Source organism: Poecilia reticulata, chromosome 10, assembly GCF_904066995.2.
Source record: "Poecilia reticulata chromosome 10, P_reticulata-male-v2, whole genome shotgun sequence".
NCBI classification, from domain to species: Eukaryota; Metazoa; Chordata; class Actinopteri; order Cyprinodontiformes; family Poeciliidae; genus Poecilia; species Poecilia reticulata.
The window spans coordinates 8450240-8463957 of NC_088839.1; the positions used below are offsets into that span (position 1 = coordinate 8450240).

At 39.6% G+C, this 13718-nt stretch overlaps 1 protein-coding gene across 1 annotated transcript; it reads right to left on the minus strand.

Annotated features, from left to right (window-relative positions):
* Positions 1-8600: 8600 nt before the first annotated feature.
* Positions 8601-13496, minus strand: cysltr1 (cysteinyl leukotriene receptor 1). The gene is made up of 2 exons (XM_008419673.3): positions 11759-13496; positions 8601-10152 (listed from the first exon to the last, which is right to left on the minus strand). Exon 2 carries the CDS (start codon positions 10091-10093, stop codon positions 8981-8983), a length of 1113 nt encoding a protein of 370 aa, XP_008417895.2. The 5' UTR covers positions 10094-10152; positions 11759-13496; the 3' UTR covers positions 8601-8980.
* Between the last annotated feature and the right edge of the window lie 222 nt (positions 13497-13718).

The window sequence follows — 13718 nt, forward strand, 5'->3', positions numbered from 1 at the left end:
CTACGGCGTGTTAGCGGACGCTCTGTTTGCCCCGTCCTCCCTCTGACTTCTTCTCCAAATCCTTTCTTTTTTCTTTTTCCACGTCATTGACTTACAAAGATTTTTTTTTTTTCTCAGATTTGCTACGAATCATTTCCTTTCACCCTAAACTGTAATCCAAACCGTTGTTCCTCGTCTTTGCCAAACATTCATTCACAGTTCTGGCGAACAACAGCTGCAGACTCTTACTGAGATCCACCGGCTCGAAAGGCCAGTTTTAAACATGCTTTCTCCTCATTAACCATCTGCAAGTCAGTGAGCAATTTAAAAAGGTAAATACTTGGAATAACTGTGAGTATTTAGTTGGGGTTTTTTTTTTTTGGAGAATGAGAAATTTAGGTCTGCGGTTTATGATGCACATCTGCTCGAACTGCATTGAACCGATTTGTTTAGAAGGGAGGGAAACTTAAAACAAACTTTGTCTCTGGGAGCATAGATTAAAAAAATAAAGGAAATGACTTTCCAGTAAACAGCTGCACTCTGACTACAAAATACATAAACTAGCTGGTTTACTTTATGTTGTACAGTTTTTTCCAAAAGAAAGAAAAAGAAGCTAAGATGCTGTCGTATGCTAAAAACCGCAAAAGCCTACAGAGAAGTTCAGTAGCACACGTTGCATTCAGAGAAAACCACAGGCTCCAGAATGTTTTGTTTTATTTATTTATTTTAAATCCACTAAAGGAAAAACCTTTTTTTTTTTTTTTTTTTTACTTTTTTTTTCTTCCTTCGTTTCCATGGAAAATAAAAGGCCAGGAGGCTGTATGTGATTTTTGAGGGGCGGGAAGCGATGTGGTGATAACATTTTTAAAGTTAAGCAAACTGAAGGCCCTTTCTCTCTGTGTGCGTCATAGTGGGGGATAAAAATACACTGGCAGACAAAAATACTTTCAATGGGATACACAGTCGCTTTTGGGGACACTGCTGCCGTTCACAAGCTTCCTGTTAAGAGAGACGGCAGACGGCCTGAGCAGGGGGGCGGTGCCTCATCTGCAGGGTGAGGAAGTTCGAGACGAACGAGGAGGGATGCTTTTGACGGCCTGTCTGAGAAAAGTTGTCTGCTTTTGATTGACAGACGTTTGGTTCGACTTAATACCAGTAACTTCAGGCTGCAGGCTACTGTTACCATTTTTTTGTTGTTGCAATTACCACCTTATAAAAACACATCCCTGAATGTGACGAGAAACATAGGGACATAATCAGTGAGCCAAAACAAGCAGCCTGAGGCCGCAGTAAAGAGGAGCAGAATCAGTCATTTGCACCAAGATTACAGAGAGAAATGTGGGAAACCGACATCTACCGCTCACATTTCATTAGTTCGTCAAAATTCAGAAGCTGCAGCTGAAGCAAATAAACATCGGGTGAAGCATTTTACCAGATCTGAAGCTTTATAAGTGACATGTGACGATGGTTCAGGAATTTACATCAACACAGAATCAGCTTTTCGTGTTTCGCCATCTGGAGAACGAGGCTATGCGATACTGAGAACGTCGTAAAACTGAAATATTTAATTATTTATTGCGCGGACCGGTACCAATTGGTCAACGGACTGGGGGTTGGGGACCACTGGTCTAGACTACAACTCTGCTACTGGCTCCTCGGTTGCATGTCCTCACCCCCCCCCCCATTTCACAAATATGTTGTAAAATGGCACATTTCTAAGTATTAAATTTAAATACGATCGGTTCACTTAATGATATTGTATTAGGGATTAGGCAATGCATTCAGCAAGTACTTTACTTTTAATACAAGTATTTTTAAAAGCCAGTACTTTTTAACTTTTACTTAAGTACAAATGTTAATGTGGTAGTTTTACTTTTACTTGAGTACATTTGTGTCTGTGTATTTGTACTTCTACTTAAGTACATTTTTTGAGTACTTTCTCCACCACTAGTCCAATGTCAGAAGATCAGGTGAATCGTTTATTAAAGTATTTAACTGCAATCTAATTTCCCTTCAGTATTTAACACAGAAACATGATGGCATTTTCTGTCTTATTAATATTTGCAAACATTACAAAGATATAAAATTCTGCCCTCTAATTTAAATATGTAAGCTCTTGATATTTGGCCTTATAATTCCTGCATGAACTCTGTGAGCAAGTTTGTGTAATTTATTGGACATATAAAGCAAAACAAACATAACAACAGATCTCATCTCGCTACCGTCAGTCCGATACCAATACTCGCCTGGGGATCGATAGTATTGATATTTAGGTCGTTAGCCTAAATATCAACCTTGGTTATTAAATGTAAAAGGGTTGAAATTACAGAGGTAATGTACAATTTTATAAAGCCACAAAATTTCTAATCAAAGATATGGGAAACTATCCCGTTGCGGATATCAAGTGAATTCATCTGTTCATTTCAAATTCATGGTAGTTTTATTAGCCTTTCATTAAAATGTGACTTCTTTCAGCTGTATACCCTGCTTGAGACTCTTATTTTGAAGCAAAACAGGAAGTTGTATTTCAGTTGCTCTGCTCTCCTATCAGAATAAAATGTATCTTGCCGCCGCTGACAGCTTTCCGTTACGTTAACGCAAATAAAACTACTTTTCACATTGCAGCACTTAAGAAAAGAAAAAGAAAAAAAAAGGAACATTAAAAAGAAGTAAACACCTGAGGAGTTAGCCTATGTCAGAACAAAACACCGGACTTTACCGATTGATAGCTTAATCAGAGACCTACGTTCCTCCAGTCCACCCAGTTCCAACTTACATGCGTTTATTGACCTGCTGCCCCCTGGTGGTGCATTGCCATTTTGTTTCCCCTCATTAATTTTTGTAAACGCTCTTACTGTCTTGAACTGAGCATCTTTCATTTTCTCAGCTGGATATTGTGGAAAGGACAGGTGTGGAGTGGGATCTGGTTACCTAAAACAAATATTGTCCAAATTGTTCTGTAGAAAACATTCAAGCTAAATAAAGATGGTTCATGCAGTATTTATGTGCTCATTAGAACCAGAAATCCTTAACTCTTTGTGTGTAATGTTTACGAGTAAAGGGCAATGCAAGGTCACGGACTGGCGATCATGAGCTTCTGTGCGAGGGAATCATGTGAAGCCAGTAAACGGAAGAAGGACGAGTTTTGGTTGCCAAACTCTGGCTGCTTTTCACTCAGTCGCCAAAGGCGTCAGAAACATGCTGTGTTTGAATTATCCTCTGTATATCAACACATTCAAAGACATCTGAGTCTGTGCCTTCTTCCAAATCTAATCAACTACTGGGTATCTTTTGCTTCTTTTAACTAGCGATTTACAACTTCTGTGAATTCACAGTCACAGATTCTTTTACATCAGCTAAATTTATATTGAGGACAAAAAAAGGCAACGTTGTCAACAACAGTAGCTCCTCCGGGCCCCACAAAGCGTCACAGCTGAAGTTTAAGGAGGTCATTAGATGTTTACTTGGTTTGCTGAGCTCCGAGCCAAGGTTGATTTAAATCTTTTTAGGGAAATTTATAACTAAAGTAATCCAGTTAAAGCTGTTTTCAAACCCTCTACCATCATCTGGGGCCAACAAGTAAACAGTTTAAAAAAAGAGAAAGGATAGCGTGTGAAATGCAGTGTAATTCTTACTGTAACCTGGAGTATTATTTCATTACAAAATGTATGAACAGGTAGTGTATATAAAATCAGCAGATTTGACCTTTCACCTAATCCATGAGCAGAGAGAAAGCCCCAAAAACAGAGAGACAAAAAAGGATGGAAAATACAAGATTAAACAGATATTTATCAAAGGTGCTGTTTGATGAGCCAAAATAAAAACACAACACTTTCAAAGGAAATTCTTTCTTAAAGGAAAGATGTAACATTTTTCCTTTAAGACAGACGGTGAGCCGTTTTCTCTTCCCTCCATCTACAGTGAGTAATTGTGTTGGATAACCCAAGGTATTCAGAAGAACTTCCTCTGATAGACGTTGTGCGCAATTGGACAATTACGGCCCTCCAGACATGGGAGACACAGGGAAAAACAAGACAGTTAAACCCTGCCTTTACGTTTTGACGTTGTGATTCATTGGGATTTTCTGTGACAGGCCAGGACAAAGGGGTGCATTATTGTAAGAGGAAAGAAAATGGCTTTTTTCGTTTATTTCAAATAGTTTGTCCCCAATTTCAAGGGACACGAGTAGAACAAATTGACTCTGACAATAGAATTCATAAAATTCACACACGCTATATTTAATATATGTTGATAGTAAAAAGTGGTTTGCCAGTTGCCTTCAGAAGTTGAAATATAAAATCTGTTTTTCTGTGGAGGCCTTTCTATCATGATCCCATTGACTTTGTCATAATTTATCTGAGTTCTTTGTTTGCATTACACCCATGATTATAACTAATTCTCATGTGTCTGCTTGTATTATTTTTTAATTTATTGTAGCTACCACTCATCAGTAAGAATCAGTCACTCCCATCTTTCCGTCATTGTTTTGAGCTGAACACACGTCACCATGAGGCAGCAGCTTAATTCACCGTCGGTAAAATCGAAAATTGTCGCACGTTATGCAAATGTAGTAAGACCTAACAATGAGTAACTTAAAGCAATCTAAGTCTAGACGTAGCTTAGACTTAGACTTTAGCACAATACTTAGCTCCCGTGAGTCTGAACTGGAAGTGATCCACGCCACTGAACCACCATCTTGGTAGGCAAGTGCAGTGCAAAGCAGAGATGAACCAGGGCGTCAAGACCAAATAAATAAAAAAATTATAATTGAGTAATAGTTGTAATGTTTACAAATTAGATAGGAACGAGCTGAGAGCTGGTTCTAAGCTTGTGGTTTGTTTGTTTTTGTCATAGCAACTCCATAGCAACTATATTGACAGTTGGCTACTGATGTATCCCTACCAACATGGCATCGCAAATTATTTTGAAGTAAAGCGACTCATATTTGAGTATAATTTATGGTTACATCACCCACCTTTGCTTGAACCAGAGAAAAATCTAAATCTTGTATTTTGCTAACTGAAACCAACCGGCAAGAAGAGCAGAGAAGAAAGCTACGGTAACTCTGGAGGAGCTGCAGAAGTCCACGGCTCCGGTAAGGAGAATCTGTTGACATGACTACCATTAGTCGTCGGTTTTCAGTTATTTTTTATTTGGAGGAACGATTTAGAGCATAGCAACGGTCTTATCACAAAATAATTGTAATAGAGTACATGGGGGTCTGTGGTCTTGTCAAAAAATGTCCAAACATTCTAAGTTATGTAAATTTTTTAAAGGAATGGCATGTCTGAAGCAGCAATAAGTGTTTTCAGATATAATTAGGAGCGTTCCAAATATATTCAGCAGCGATGCCAAAGATCACAGGTGATTTACTGCTCTGGTTGTCCCAATTATTCACACACATGCACAAAAATCATTATATATTTACTCAACTAACAAAACTCTGCCTTATAAGTGTGATAATTTAGATCCTGCTACTACACAGAGCAAATATGTACATTTTATGCAGCTGCAAGACTTTCTTTTCCCCCCACCCTCCAGTAACAGCTGCCTAATTCTTTTTTGGATTGAAGCTCGTACCTTGTGGACGTAATAAATATGTCCAAAAGAGCAGATGTAGGGATCAAAAGGAGGAAAGGATGACGAAGTTGTCTGGCGATGTGTATGTACACCTGCTTGCACAGTATAAGCAGTGTGTTTCAGAGGAAAACTGGGTCCAGTGGTACCGGTGCTGGAGCATAGTAAATCAGAAGAGTGTTGCATAATCAAAGTTTTGACCTCAGATACATCACTCGTCTGATTTAGTGCAGAAGACTGCACAAGAGCCTTCGAATCAAGAGGCCAAAAACCGTAACTCTGCTTACTGACCTATTCATTTTTTAAAGCTAATTTGAATGTTATGCCACTGGATTTTATTTAAAGGCATCAGAGGAAAGGAGGTGGATACAGCTGTGCCCTAAGTTTACAGTACGAGAAATGTATCTGTACATGGCAGGAAGATTGATCAGACTCAGAAGAAAATGGAAAAAGAAAAATGAAAAGTACCATTTGGAAATCCCAATGTTCCTGTGGATGTTTTTTTTTTTTTTTTGTCTGGTTGGACCGATGATCAGGATCCTGAGCTACCTGGGTCTGCACAAATATTACCACACCTTTGTCAGACGCACTGAAGACTGGCCCTGTTAGGATCCTGTATTTTGACGTTTGTTTAGTCTGTGCTCCTCGGCCGCTTTCTTTTTGTTTGATGAGTCTTGTTTCTGTTTCCTTCAGTGATTCTTATGTTTATTTCTTGTGTCTAGTTAGTTATTCTTTGTTTCTCTAGTTTAGTTTCTTAGGTGTAGTTATTCTTTAATGTTAGATTTATTTCCTAGTCCTCTGTACCACTCACTCACTCACTCACTCACTCTCGTTCTTTCTTTTTGATTGCCATCTGCTTTCCTCTCACACCTCCAATCAGCCCAGGTCCATTGGTCCACATTCATCACCCAGTACCTAAACACTTCTGCTCCTTTCCACTCTTTGCTGGTTCCTCCCATTAGATCCAGTTCCCCGATCTTGCTCTTCTTGTTTTTTGTTTGCTCCTGATGTTTTTTGTTCTCCTCTGGCTCCCTGTGCTTCCATCAACTCTCAGCCCATCTACACTTGGATCCACTCAGCAAACACACGCCGTAACACTGCCCTGGGTGGAGAACATCAGCAGGAGTTGTAAAACAAAACAAGTTTTATTCTTACTCTTTCTCAGAACCTAATGATCGTTTACGTTAAATCACTTAAGGGGAGTGATGACTTTAACAGCAGTTTTTCTTTTTTTTTTTTTTAGAAATATTCAGCTGGGACTTTCCTTACACGTTTTATATAGCGAACGTCTTCGCAAGGTACATTATTAACGACGTGACCCACCTCCTCCTAACTCGGAGAGAGATCAGCTTTGCAGACTCAAAACAAACATGTTCTTGTGCAAAGGGGAGGCGGGAGGCGATCATGTGCTCGATATTATCTGTTTATGAAGCAGAGAGACAGTGGTCCTCTATGTTCCAATCAGCAGGCAGGCCTCAGCAACATCCTCCCCCCCCCGGCTGTTTTGTATTTCTAATATAGCTGGAGGCCCAGTGCACAGGATGTCTCATCACCATCGCTGTGTATTCAAAGATAGAAGAGGACACGCTCTTACCGTTCTCCATGATCCATATAGAGTCACTTAAAGTGTTTATATAGCATTAATAAAAACAGCCTCGTGACTCATCTGGTCAAAACAAATTTAATTTGTAAATTAGCCTAGAAGAGCTGAGGAGGAACATTATGATGAGTTTTGCATGCAGGGGAAAAAGGATAACGACCCACAGACAGGAACTAAATGATGTGTTGGTGCACCCCCTGCTGGTCAGAGCGTGTAACTGCATTAAAGGACGCGCTCAGAGAGGCAGGTGTGTTTCTGATGCGACGTTCATATTTACAGAAAATATACGCAGCAGTTAAACTTAACATTAACCTCAAACGTAGATTCAGGACTTGTACTCAGTTTAACATCAAGACTGGAAACGCTGACAGCTAAATGCCGCCATTTTGTACCAAGCTATATTAATGTTCGTAGGAGTTTCTTGACATTAGCAAGGCCACACGTTTTGTCCGCGTCTTCCCGGGCGATGGGTTCAGCCAGTCTCACTGCCTGTTTCTTATTTACCTTGCAAACACGAGAGTGGTGTCAGTTATGTCATCCGAGCCAAAACAAAGAAGGCGCAAGCAAAAACAATCTTTCAGTTACTCAAAAGGTTCACTTCCAAACCCTGTTATTAGTTTTAATAGTGTTTGTGTTGTAAGAGGGAGAAGCTTTATGAGAAAGCGAGATAAGATGAATACAAGAGATGAAATGAAGGATTTCTCATAGAATGTAATAAAAAATAGAGTAGGAAAAGCAACAAAAGAAAATAAAGTTGAAATTGAGCAGACTGCTCAATGTTGGAACTGAGCATCTTTGAGCAGTCTCAAAGTTATTGCTTCATGCCAACTTTGAAAAGCATTAATTGAGATCATTTTTGAAAATAATCTTTTCATTATCTGCAGTAAAGAAAGCTGTCACAATACTCAATTGAAGAATATCTGTCAGAGAACAGTTTCTATTTTGGTTTAGTCAGGGGTTCTCTCATCTGTCTTTTCACTAATAAATGGAAATTCGGTGTAATAAAACATTCCAGAAACATTTCAGTCCATTTCAATGGACTTACATGGCATTTGATCATTTTAATGATCAATTTATCCACTAAATGCTCCTTTTATATACAACATTAGTTTATGTTGTTCTAGCTGGTTGATTAGATGTTTTTTTTTGCTAAGGTTTAGCTGTCAATTGATGGATAACAGGGTTATTATGAATATTTTTGTTTTTTAAAGTGAGGTTCTGAAGTTAATAGTTCCTTAATCTGTAGCAGAATGTCATGCAATCCTGAGATCGTTGAAGGGCAAATACCTTATTACTGTAGTACTGGAAGTTTAACAAGCTGGTAAGACCTTAACAAAATAAAAGCATTTTAAAAGTTTAAATAAACGAATGCAGCTTTAAAAACATTTCTAAACTGACAATCGCTGAATGTAAACACTGCAGTGGAAGAAAAAGGATAGAAATATTCATTTATCTACATGATTTATTGTCTTGACTTTGTGTTTACTTCCACAGTATTTTACAAAGACGGCACATGTCCTTCAATAGTATGAAACAAGACACATTCATGACACTCAGGGTTCAAAACATCTGTTAAAATATTATCCAGGAGGCATTCCTACAACGATATGATCATACACTAACCTATGAAGTACAACAAGTTGCTGTTTATTGTTCATGTGATATTATATTACTCATTTAAATAAGCAGTCTTTTGAAAAATAAATATTCATTTCAATGAAACCTGTCTTCATTAGTCTTATAACTTACTGAACGTTTAATACTCATGCTGTACGTTAACCCAGCAACATTAGTAAAAAAAATTTTTTTTTCTTTTCGTGTTCTTTATATGTTGCTTTCATTCCCTGCTTTAACCAGAGACCCTCTGCTTGTTCGATGATCCCCCAGGCATGCTGGAGTTAAGCCTTCAACCTGGTTCTGGTTCTCCCCGGACTCTGAGCTGATCATGTGCTTCATCTTGGACGGGCGACGTATGGTGCTGTGTCTCATCGTGTGGCGCAAGGAGGACAGGCGACTGCGGAAGCTCTCTCCGGAGAAGAAGTACAGCATGGGGTCAAAGCACGAGTTGCAGGCGGCCAGGCACAGCGTCACCACCACGGACTTGTGCATGAAGTTCTTGTCCTCGCAGCTCATCTCCGTGGAAAGCAGACTCAGGTGGATGGTGCGCTGTATGTGGTACGGCATGAAGCTGACCAGGAAGGTCAGCAGGACGACGACGATCATCCTGATGGCTTTCGAAGCCGAGCTCTTCTGTCGACGGGCAGCCGGGTTGCGAGAAAGCAGAGTGCGGACTATTCCGGCGTAGCAGATTAGTATAACCAGGAAGGGCAGGATGAACCCCAGCACCAGAGCAAAGTAGTTCAGCGCCTGCAGCTTGGGTAGACGTTCGCTTTTGTATTCCGGTGGCTCGAAGCATTTGGTTTTGTTTGTCTCTGGGTCAATGGATTGACCAGACATGAGAAAGGGAGAAGACGCGAAACTGCTGAAGACCCATATCCCCAGACACACAAAACGAGCACGGTTCACCGTGGCCATTCCCAAGTTCCTCACAGGATAAACTATAGCCAGGAACCGCGTGACGGACATGGCGGTCATGAAGTAAATGCTGCAGTAGAGGTTTACGTAGAGGAAGTAGGAGCTGATGCGGCAGAGGAAATCCCCTTGCTCCCACTGACCTTTTCGGACGTAGTAGAGAACCCGCAGAGGCAGAGTCATCACGCACAGCAGGTCGGACATGGCCAAGTTCATCATGTAGACGTGAAAGGGCGTGATCTGGCGGTACGTTTTGATCAGCACGATCAGGGCGAAGCCGTTCCCCACAAACCCTAGCACCGTGATGAGGGAGTACGACGTGGAGTAGACCTGGTTACGGAAGTTGTTGATGTCATCAGGGGGGCATGTCATGTTCGGACCGAGTGTCGTGTTTGGGTGCTCCATGTCTGGTCGCAGCTTGCCGAGACAGAGGGGAAGATCCTGGGATAAAAATCTGCAAAAATCTGTGAGCGAAACACACAGGTCGAAAAAATACATACATTAGCCGAAGCTTTTCTGGTGAGATAGGTTGACTTAGATATTTTGAGCAGCTGTACATACACTGGAGGAAACAGAGAGAGCAGATAAGCATTTTTAAGACTGTCATCCTGTCATGTGACAGATTTTATCAAAGCAGGAAAGGCAAAATTGCTAATATCTGCCGCTGCTGCACAGGTTTTGACAAATGCAGTCCTGTCACTTAGAAGAAATTGGCAAAAAGCAAAACCTTTCTCTGAAACCAACCCCATCACTGATGACAAAATAATTACCTGCAAACAAATACATGCAGACTAGTTAATGGAAGGTTTTATTCATATGCTTATGGTATTATCACATCCTTCAGAGAAGCCAAATTCTTGACTATTATAGTTTTATATGCTCTTAAGGCTTTGTTGAACATCGTTGTTCAACAAAGGACTGCAGTTTTACGAGCAGTCCTTGTAAATTTGCATAATTGTGGTTTGCTTATAGGAATGCCTATTCCTATAATAGGAATAGGATCTACAAATATTTTCAGTATATAAAAACGTTAAAATGAGAACAAATCTTGAGTTAGATACTTTGGCGTTTTGTTTTTTATCCGTCTATCAGACAGACTCAAATTTGTTCCATGGACGTTAGTTGTTTTCTGTTGAAATACTGAAGATTAAATAGTTTAGCAGATGGAGAGAATTCACAAATTGAGGACTTTCTAAAAGTCTGTAAAAAAAACAAAAAACGTTATATATTATTTGGATTAACAGGGCAGTTTTAGGTTGGTTTTGCACCTGTTGTCTCCTGATTAGGGGATTAGGATTTGATCTCCAGTCCTTATTGTTTGTTGAAATATCTTAAATACATGTATTAATGAAAAAGCGAAGTACATTTTATAAGGACAATGTTTTCATTCTTAGTTTTTAGTATTTTATTATTTTTTGAATTTTCAGACATCTCTTTATCTGCTGGCGATGTTTTTAAACCTGTCGCTTCTTCTTTCGTTCTTCCTCTTTTCCTTATCTAAGAGTGACACTCCACATTATGCTGAAATATGCTAAGTAAATCATTGAGTAAACAATTGCTTCAACAATTTCCTGTCACCATTTCAGGTTATCCTGTAATTTTTAAGATGTTAAGAAAACAATGGTACGTATTGACAATGGTGTGAGGAAAAAAGTGGCTAAAATGTGAAAAGTATATATTTTTAAAACAGTTCACCAATTTTTAAGTTGTGTTGTTACATTTTCTAACCCCCAGGCATTTGAAAATACATGAAATTCACACATCCTGGGAAAAATATCATAAGAATGAAGAAAATTACTTGGAATTGTTAATTAAATGTAAGGAAAATTAATTTATCTAAACTTTTTGTCATGCATATTATCTTACCATATTAATTACAGCTTTTGCATTCAAGTTCACATGTTAAGCATGTGTTAAAATGCAAACATTGTAAAAACAAAAAACAAAAAAAAAACAAAAGCTGTACGCTTAAGCAAACATTCCTGGTCAAGTCAAGACGGCAGAAAGTGAAAACAGCCGAACAAAAACTTTCTCCTTCATCAAATAGGGCTTCAAAAAGGTCGTCCTTACCACCAACTTTCTGTCCTGTTAAAGCAGGTCCAGGTCTGGCCAGTGAGCACTGCAGTAGTGCTGCTTCTGAGTGTCCCCTCCACCGCTTCGCCTCATCAGCTGCAGAGGGATGAAGGTCTCTGTCCTTCTCTCTCGCTGTCTTTCTCTCTTCAGGCTCTCAGCTGTTTTAAGTGTTTTTCAGCGTAAGACCGGTCTGTCTCCTCAGCTACGCGGCGCAGGAACCCGGTGACATCACAAAAAGCCACAGACAGTGCAGCAAACACATGAACCGGTGAGAGTGCAGGGGGGGAAAAAAAGAAAAAGAAGAAGCTAGAGGTGCAGCGGGCCAGAAGGTTTTGGTTTCAGTAATGGCTCTTTCAACTCTTCATCCTGCAGCCGTTTGAATACAGCTTAGAGCAGCTCTGCTTTTTATGTACTTCTTGATACGTCTTGAATCTATTTCCTGCTAATTCCCCCCTCCTTACCCTCCCTTCCACACACACACACACACCCTGAATACAGGACAAAAAACTTAGTCTCTTCCTTATTTGTCGTCTCACGTTTCTTGGTTAGACATTTGCTCTGTCATGTCTAACCTGTTGTAATGGATTATCTCCATGTTTACAAAGTAGTTTTTAACACATAGTCGAGCAGACCATGCAGTCAGTGCACATTTTTTAACAAGGCATGCACTGAGAAACATGGACAACACAACCGGACTGCGACGCCTTGAGAGCCAGCGGGTCTGCACTGACGATTCATTTTTATTCATTGCATAATGTGAGAAGAGTCTCTGTCGTGTCTGGCGTGACTACAGTGCCGTGTCTATACTTGTCAAGATCTTGAGGAAACCTGAGCTCACACATGTTTACAGATATATACACACACACGCACGCACACACACACACACTTAGGCCAAACCCCATTGATGTGCAGTATTTCATCTGCGTTGGTAATGAGCGTCATTTGCAGTGAGTTGATGGCGTTCGGATACGCCAGTGGAAATAGATGCACTTGTTTCAGAGGCTGGCGAGGGGGTGGAAGGAGAGCCCAATGACGCTCCTGTAACTCGATTTTAGTGGGTCGACACCAGCGACGGGGGCGAAGATAAAAGCGTGTCAACGCCAGCGAGTCTCAGATGCTTATGGCTTCACTGTGGCCTGTGCATTAAGCTCATCTCAAGCGAGTGCATAAAGTGTTTTGACCCCATCTGCGAGTTGATGGAAGTGCATTTGTATGTTTTTTGAGTAATTCCCTATCGATTCCTCTGAACCTTTTAGTAGTTCATGAATGCACACTCATGTACACACATAGCGCAGCGGTGGCTTATTGTTTGAACTTTTGCAAAGTGGAATAGTCAATTCCTTGGAATCCTTTAAAAGTTCCATTTTAAAACAATTTAAAATATTGCAATTCACGTATGCTGAAATTGTCAAATCAGATTTAAAAGCATTCCTCTTTTTTGATAAATAAATCTAAAATGTAATGGTCCACGGTGAGATGAAATTCAAGCTCTTACTGGGTTCTAGACTAATTTTTCATTTTATTTTCTTTACTGGTTGGACTGGTGCAACACCCAAATATTTACATTTCAATTTCACATCGCAGTTTAAAAGGTTTTTTTTATTTTTTATTTTTTTTTATCACTGTCTGTAAAGCTAATATTGACTTCTAAATGATCAACAATCTATTAAGCATAAAGTTCCTTATTTGAAGTTGAATTTTCCAAGACGGGTTAACTCACTGGAAAAAAGGAAAGTGTTTAAAGTTCTTCAAAGAGACTAAATTAAAACTTAAAAACCTCTCACGATAAAATGCATGAATGAAATGAGGAGACAGCAGAAAATCTAAATGACAACTTCAAAATTTTCAAGGGCAAAGCCTGCGTGACAAACTGCACGTTTTGTAACGTCCACGCCATTTTTCTGAAGAATTACTTAAGACTTTAATTTATATTGAAGGGGAATTACTCTTTTGCAAT

What these genes read in the sequence shown, in the direction of transcription:
- cysltr1 (XM_008419673.3), bottom strand. Translation starts at nt 10,093, where the DNA reads ATGGAGCACCCAAACACGACACTCGGTCCGAACATGACATGCCCCCCT.